Below are 8,044 nucleotides of genomic sequence, written 5' to 3'. Positions count from 1 at the left end.
AATAATATTCAAAATTTTTATTTTATAAACCAATAAAATAAATAATCTATCAAATCCACATATATATAAATGATTTTTAATTTCAGTATATTTATATAAATAAAAATATTATTAATAGAATAATTATTTTAATACTTAGAATTATTTATGTAGATTTAATAAATTATTAATTAATATTTCAATTTACATTAAATAACAATGTATCTATTATTACGAAGATAAAATATTGTTTACAAGATATTTGAGAATATAATATAAATTGAATATATCAAATCCACTAATCTACATTTAAATAAAAATTAATTTTTAACTTTAAAAAATTCATAAAAATAAAAATATTAATAATAAATAAATATTTTAGTAATTAAAATTTATGAATTTTTATATGATATACATCTTCAAAATTTCATTTACATTTTATAAACATATTTATTGTTCACAAAAGTGAAAGTATTATTTACAGAACATTTTCAAATTAATTTTTAGTTGATTTTTTGTTGATGTTAAAAATTGAAATAGTAAAATAAAAATAATTGATATAATAATTCAAATATAATGGTTGCATATTTTTTGTGCCTTGAATTTTAATAAAAATAAAAATTGATGCATTATCAATAAAATTGTATAATATCTATACATCCCATTATATCAATAATAATATATTTCTTCAGTTATATCATTAAAATATACAATTTCTATGTATTTATGTGTTATTTATAGTTATTTTAACATTAAACTTGAAATTATTAATATAAATATTGAATTTGTATGTATTTCTTTATCTTATTCAAGCTTTTTTATATTTTTCATCCATATCCATACATTTTCCAAATATATTCGTATCCGTATCCATATTCATATCTAAATTATCCAACACGATTAAACCCAATCCTCATCTAAAATCCTACCATTAAAACTTAAAAGCACTACGAATCAGAATTCAAAACCTATTTGAATAGATGATACTATGATAGATCCGATCTTATCACTTCAGCTATTCTCAAACAGACCATAAAACAACTTTAGCATAAATATATTAACTAGGCAATTTCTATTGTACCGGAAAGGTATAGTACCTCAACAACTTTAACCAATCGAAAACCCACGTCAACTTGAATGAATACTTTTTTTTTTTTTTGTACGATACCGATGACCGGATGACTTTCCTCTTGAGTTCTGTTGACCGTTGAACTAGAATCCAGCACTCGAAGTTGTGACCAAATGCGCAATCAAGAAAATAAATAAACTTCGGGAAGGTAACTGTAATAAGTCTGTAACTGTAGCAATCCCATACCCCAAACCAGAAAGAAAAAACCAGAAAAATGAAAATGAAAATACGATGGGCGCTCCTCAGTCAGTCAGTCCTCTCTCTCTCTCTCTCTCTCTTCCTTGCACCCTTCCATCCGAGAAATGAATTGCCGCGTGGACTTTATTACCCAACAATAAAAAACCGTTTCCCCTTCTTGTTTCACTCGATCTTTCTTTCCTTCTCCCATTGCCTTCTTGCCCGTCAAGCCCCAACTCCCAAGCCACCACCACCAACAACAACAACAAAACAACAAATACTCTCTCTCTCTCTTGCTATTGCATGACTGATCAAATAACTTCTAATGGAGTTTCGGGGGTTTCTGTCGCTTTGTGTCTTGGTTTTCATCTCATTCCCCAAATTTGCTCATTCATCTCTCCAGTTGCCGGGGTGGTTAGGAGAAAAGAAAACGTAACATCTCTCCCTCTGCCTCCCTCTGTTTCTCTTTCTCCGTATGCATTTGAGAGTCATGCTTGGTTTTGTTTCTCTCTGCAGTCATGGATCGGTGCTTCAATTGAAGAAAGGTGCTCCTTTCTCCGGTTTTGATCCTACTCGAGTTACCCAACTCTCTTGGCGTCCAAGGTCTATATTCCTCTCTCTTTATCCCTCCCTCTTCCCCCACCTGTGTTTATTTTATTTATAGTTGTATGTTATTGAACTTTATGCTGCTCTTTGCTTGGATCTTTGCAGGGCTTTCATATATAAGAATTTTCTATCAGACGAGGAGTGTGATCACCTCATTGCTCTGGTAAGAGGAAACTTTCTTTGTTTCTTTTCTCCCATATCATTTGGGGTTGACCCGTTTTGTTTCGGTACACCTGTATTGCCGATTGTGTGTTTGTTCATTTCTTTTCGGGAAATAGGCGAGAGATAATCTAGAAAAGTCCATGGTGGCGGATAATGAATCTGGTAAGAGCATAATGAGCGAAGTCCGGACGAGTTCTGGCATGTTTCTCGGGAAAAAGCAGGTAAATTATGAGAACTCGTATTTCCTTTACTCTAAGGCATTCTTTGATCTGGTAGAAATGGTTTGATCATGTCGCAAACTGGTGCCTTGGGACGAGGTCACCTGTGCAATAGCCCCGTTTCTGTGAGAGTTTGATCGGTCAGAGTCTAGAAAAGTGCCTGCGAAAGATAATTTTACTGTTAAATTGTGAGATAACAATCTCGCTTCTATCCCCTTCAATGAAATACATATCAAACTTTTCGATATTTTGCAAACATATTAGATGCAGGGGCTAATAAATTGGAGAAAGTAGTTCCCTTCCATGAAACTTTTGGGCAGGGCCGCAGGGGATGGTTGATACTGTCATAAGCTTGCTTCTGGATCTATTTAATGTAATTGGATCTCTAGAGTCAGTACATATGCAATAGGAACTTTGCTGACCATGACTGTCAAATAAAGGGCAGAAAACAAAAGAAAGGGAATATTATTTTGAAATAACATCTTCAATTAGGAGATGCTAATTCTATCCAGAGTTTTCAAGGCTCCAAAGCGAGGCTAGGCAACAGGGTGGTGCCTAGTCACCTAGTCGCCTAAGCGATGGATTTTTTTCAAGTAAGAACATGTATTCTAGGGTAGTTCCCTAGGTTCCATAATCATATTTCCTTAATAAATATCCATAATTCTCATAAGAAAAGTATATACTTCATGTTAAAGTATAGAAAATCAACATATTCCAACATTTTCATGAGAAGAAAAAGAAGAAAGAAAAGAAAATTCAAAAATATAGGGGCTGAACCCCTATTTCTGTTATAGGAAAAGAAGAAAAGAAAAGGTGGAAGAAGAAGAAGAAAAAGAAGAAGAAGAAGAAGAAATTAGTATATAAAAACACAAAATTTGTAAAGAAAAAGAAGAGAATGTGTTGATTGGACAACATTTTATGTTCTTTCTTACTTATTGGTTCAGGTTTTGAAGTCTTTGAGGGTTCAGTACAGCATTTAGCATGTTTGTGTTGATTAAACCCTAATAAATAAGAAAATAACAAAAAGAAATTAGCATATAAACACACAAAATGAGTATTTTAGTTTAAAAATGTCTATTTTATAATTATAACCTCAAAAAATTAAGAATATAAAAGTTTGTTATAACACGCTATAGAAAACTGCTTGGCGACTATGATTCTATGTTGAAACCCTTCATGTGCTTACTGAACTTACACAACAAATTTTCCGTGCCTATTCTTTAGCTATGATAGATTTTATACTGATTCACCAGTATGCTGAATTCAACATGATTTCCTTCCCTTGGTTCTTTTGGTAAGGGATCCTCAATGTCAAACTTCATATCCATATTAGGTGCTGGAAACCACATGGAACGGAATCATCTGATGACTTGTAGAAATGAATTTGTTTCTACGTTTTATATAGGCATTCTGATAAGAGATCCATTTCGGAGCCACTGTTCAGTGCAATGATAAAACCTTGGGCTGGCAAATGTGAAAGCATAGGTTTGAGTCTGAGAGTAGCCACTTTGTGCATAAAATGCAAAGGATTAGGACTATATCCAGTTCACCCCTCCCAAGACCTGGATAGCTGGGAGCTTGGGGCCAACATTGGATAATGGCTCTTCTTCTGGAATCAGGATTAGCTGAACGCTTTAGCTGTTTAGCAGGCTGTGGAACCAATGGTAATGCTCCATGCCAGTGATAAAATACATGGGGCCCATAGTGAGGTGTTGAATGTTTGTGGGTCCCTTGTATTTTATGACCGGTGTGGAGCTTTATTGTTGTTTCCACAGCCTGCTGAATGGCTATTGCATTCAGCTAAATCTATCTCCTTATTCTGCTAGTAGATCCATTTGGAGGATGAACTTATGCCCCATAAAATTTTAAACAAAACTACAATAAGATTATTTTTTATCTATAAAAAAGAGTATTTTTCCCATGTGACTCTCTAAGGCTCATTTGTTAGGAGAAATTTTCTTCATTTCACTTGGATTTTTAATTGTCTGTAGCCTTTTTAGTCTGTTATGTTGTCTATTTTATGAACTCAATCCTTTGAAAAAGTTAAAACCATTCATTAATAGGTAGATGTGCTAGTGAAACTTCATTTGTTGGTCAGACCACCTTTAGGAAATGAGGCTCTTCCCATCAATTTTTTCCTATCTATTTGTATTTATTTACTGGTCTCAGTGGTGAGATCTAAGTCCATCATTTTGCTGCATCAGAGCATGCTCCATTATCAATACTTATATTTATGACATTCAGATTTCGATGAATTGAAGAGGGTAGGCCTTGCGCCTTGGCGCTACAGTTAGGTTGCTCCATCGTGAATTATGATCTGGGTGGCCAAGGTTCAAATCTTGGAAACAGCTGCAGGGGTAAGGCTGTGCATATCTGTCCTTCCCCAGACCCCACATTGGTGGGAGCCTCATGAACTGGGCTGCCCTTCTAGATCTTGATGAATTAGACCTACTAATGTAAGGGTCCAAAGTTTTTCAGACTTGAGCCCATATTATATGGTTATTTGTCTACCATAAGCACTAAACTTATCTACCAAATACCCCACTAAAGTTATAGGACAAAAGCAAAAAATTCTTGCACATAATGAATGTGGTGGGAAGCAGTGTAATATAGGTTCCATGTAATCAAATATTAATGAGAGAAACATGTGCATTTATGCTCCTTAACAAACAGAAGCAAGAGACAGAATGAGGAGTGGTTTCAAGTGTTAGATGAATCTAAAAAGTGCCGCTAGGATTGGTGAACTTTGAAACAATGTTTTGAGTAAGCTAGTCTGTTAACTGTTTGGATACTAGGAGTATCCAGTAGGTGGGGGAGAGAGAGAGAGAAAGAGAAAGGGACTGCTATCCTGCTGGATCAGAAGCCAATGCCTTAATTACTAACTGGTGTTGAGTTTGGCCTTTGGAATGAATGGAATTTAGCATTATCAAATGATTTATGATCTGAAAATCATTCCTTTATATGCAGTGGATGCTCTGGCATTTTCAGATGCTGAAAGCCAACAGTTTAGCCAATGTGGCTTTGACATGCTGTATATCATTCTTCTTGTTATTTCTTTTGATTTTAATCTAACAAAACAGAGATAGAAAAATGCAATTATATTTATCATTGTTTGTCTTTTTATTATAAATAAATATCTGAATACTTTATTAATGAAGACGGTGGATCCCTTTCTTTTAACATGTCTCAAGTAATAGAACAGATTCAACAGCAGTAATGCCGGCTGAGAACAATGTCTTTAACAGCGTGCTTCGAGATAAGAACCCTCAGTCCCTTGGTTGAACCTCAGGCCCTGGTGCTCCCCATTCAAGGAAACCTCTATTTACCCCTTCCATTGCTAGAGAAACAGCAAGGCCATTAGCTGCTCTTGGTATCCATGTGATCTAGCTGTTAAACCTGGATGCCAGATATTTCATGTTCCTGATATTGTTTGAGGCTAATGGCCTTTCATCTGTAGTATATTTTGACCTTCTTAGACCTTCTTCCAGTTTGAGTAAACCTTGTAATATGCCAGTGTTCATAATGCAGCTGAAATTCTCTAGTTTAGGCAGCTTATATATTTTTCATTTTGCCTTTGAAGGATGAAATTATTGCAACTATTGAGGCGAGGATTGCTGCATGGACCTTCCTTCCAGAAGGTAGTATTATTGCAATTTTCTTGTTACTTATAAAAATCTTATCCAATCTTACCTTGAACCTTTGGTGATCAGAAAACGGGGAGGCCATTCAAATACTGCATTATGAGCATGGCCAAAAGTATGAACCCCATTTTGATTATTTTCATGACAAGGTCAATCAAGAACTGGGAGGTCACAGAGTTGCTACTGTACTTATGTACTTATCTAATGTTGAGAAAGGTGGCGAAACAGTATTTCCCAATGCGGAGGTAAGAAAGTTTGTTTTAGTACCCTTTTGTTCTTATTTAAATTTTTATTCTGCCAATGATGTTGCATTTATCATTTGCAGAGCAAAATGTCGCAACCAAAGGATGACAACTGGTCCGACTGTGCCAAAAATGGCTATGCAGGTATTGTAGTGCAATATATTGAACTAAAAATGAGCTCTTTTGTTAATAAAGGAGAGATTTATATACAGTGAGTTTAGAAGATTGAAAGAAAATTTCTTAGGGGGTAAAGAGTTGAGAGAATTGATGCCTGAAACGAAAAGAATAGGAAAGAAGGTCCACTAAGCTTGTGTTACTAGTATGGTTTGTCCTAGGAAGCAGCCTCTCTTTTGCATTTACCATTACAGAACTCAAAAAGTTCTGTACGTTGAAGCAGCGTCTCTACAAATAACATCTGAACCCTAAATACACCCTTAATTTATGCATCGAAACAGGATTCATGTATCTGAGAGTAATTTGTTGGACAAAAACTTTTTGAATTCAACGGAGTATTATTTCAATGTATCATTTGAATGCATATGGTTACTACTTGCTGATATCTCTGGCCGTTTAATTGACAGTGAAACCAAGTAAAGGTGATGCTTTGCTGTTCTTCAGTCTCCATCCGGATGCAACTACAGATAGGAGGAGTTTGCATGGCAGTTGCCCAGTTATTGAGGGTGAGAAGTGGTCTGCGACCAAGTGGATTCATGTGAGATCATTTGATAAACCTACAAGGGCTGCAGCTAGTGGAGAATGTGTTGATGAGGATGCAGACTGCCCAAGATGGGCCGCGGCTGGTGAGTGTAAAAAGAATCCACTCTATATGGTGGGCTCTGAGGATTCTTATGGATACTGTAGGAAGAGTTGCAAAGTTTGTTAATCATTGTGGTTGTGGAACCTGAGTAGTCAAATTAGTATGCAGCGCCCTGATTTTCCCTTTGTTGTAGTTGTAGATAAGCAGCAAATTGAACTTAAACTGTGTAACTCAATTTACAAGCTAACCACTAATTGGTGATTGCATTGTGTTTGGGGACGTTAAAAAAGATAAAAACATGGTTTGAAGTTTGAACCTTGAATTGACAGTAAAAAGGGTTTAAGATGGAAGATTACAAAGAAAAGAAGTCTGTGCATCCACATCTGATTTTGTTTTTTATCGCTCTACGATTCGTTGTCTGGGATTCACATATGCTGCGCGCTTCCTTGTGTCAGGGATTCACCCAAAAACGTTCAAAGTTTTTACTTAACGTTGTGCCTTTTGTGTAAGTGGGGCCACCCAAAAACAGTTTATTTGAAAACCATAGGATATTTATTTATTTAAATAATTAACCCTAAGAATATCCAAAAATAATAATTAACTAACTCTAAGGTTGTGTTTGGTTTGGAGAAAAAACTAGGGAAATGAAGGAAACGTTTCCCTACCTTTTCATTCAAACCAAACATAACCTAAATAGATGCCTATATGTGGATTTGCCTATATGCCTAAAGGTTTCCTAACTTTCCCTTCCTTTCCCTAATTTTTCTTGGGTGTGGGGCGTCTTCTCACACCTTCTACTTTGTCAGCGTCTACCTCACTCGTGGATGGCATTGTGGTTGCTTTGCCTCCGAGATCAATCTGGTTTGAATTAAAGTTGGAGTTCCGAATTTGATTTCGGAAGGTTCAGGATAGGATCATTTCAGTCCATGTTTATCAAAGTAACTAAAAGCCTCTTAATTCAGATCTGACAATAATTACAACTTTTTTTTATTTTTTCAATGAATTATAAATAAATCAAAATTATTTACCAAAAATATCCAAATAATCGTTATTTTACTTTATTATGAGTTGTTTTTGACATAGATATGAATATTTCTTCATATGGTATATTTATTTTTTCATTGATTCATGTT

At 35.1% G+C, this 8,044-nt stretch overlaps 1 protein-coding gene across 2 annotated transcripts; it reads left to right on the top strand.

Moving 5' to 3' along the window:
* The first annotated feature begins 1,267 nt into the window (after window positions 1-1,267).
* LOC148863008 (putative prolyl 4-hydroxylase 6) lies at window positions 1,268-7,133 on the top strand. Of its 2 annotated transcripts, XM_088980112.1 has the most exons (8): window positions 1,268-1,717; window positions 1,802-1,888; window positions 1,997-2,054; window positions 2,170-2,274; window positions 5,852-5,909; window positions 5,982-6,157; window positions 6,238-6,298; window positions 6,736-7,133. In XM_088980112.1, exons 1-8 carry the CDS (start codon window positions 1,611-1,613, stop codon window positions 7,035-7,037), a joined length of 954 nt encoding a protein of 317 aa, XP_088836238.1. In that variant the 5' UTR covers window positions 1,268-1,610; the 3' UTR covers window positions 7,038-7,133. The 2 variants fall into 2 exon arrangements, with proteins under 2 accessions (XP_088836238.1, XP_088836239.1); XM_088980113.1 differs by lacking the exon at window positions 2,170-2,274.
* Window positions 7,134-8,044: the final 911 nt, after the last annotated feature.

The sequence above is a fragment of the Nelumbo lutea genome, chromosome 3 (assembly GCF_056320005.1).
Source record: "Nelumbo lutea isolate HS-2025 chromosome 3, American lotus-T2T, whole genome shotgun sequence".
In the NCBI taxonomy this organism is placed as follows: domain Eukaryota; kingdom Viridiplantae; phylum Streptophyta; class Magnoliopsida; order Proteales; family Nelumbonaceae; genus Nelumbo; species Nelumbo lutea.
The sequence above is the reverse complement of the archived record's forward strand: the minus strand, read 5'-3'. Positions and strand labels throughout refer to the sequence as shown.

What these genes read in the sequence shown, in the direction of transcription:
- LOC148863008 (XM_088980112.1), top strand. Translation starts at nt 1,611, where the DNA reads ATGGAGTTTCGGGGGTTTCTGTCGCTTTGTGTCTTGGTTTTCATCTCA. An exon ending in TGGTTAGGAGAAAAGAAAAC is followed by an intron (nt 1,718 to 1,801) that starts GTAACATCTCTC and finishes TTCTCTCTGCAG; the next exon opens with TCATGGATCGGTGCTTCAAT. An exon ending in ATGGACCTTCCTTCCAGAAG is followed by an intron (nt 5,910 to 5,981) that starts GTAGTATTATTG and finishes TTTGGTGATCAG; the next exon opens with AAAACGGGGAGGCCATTCAA.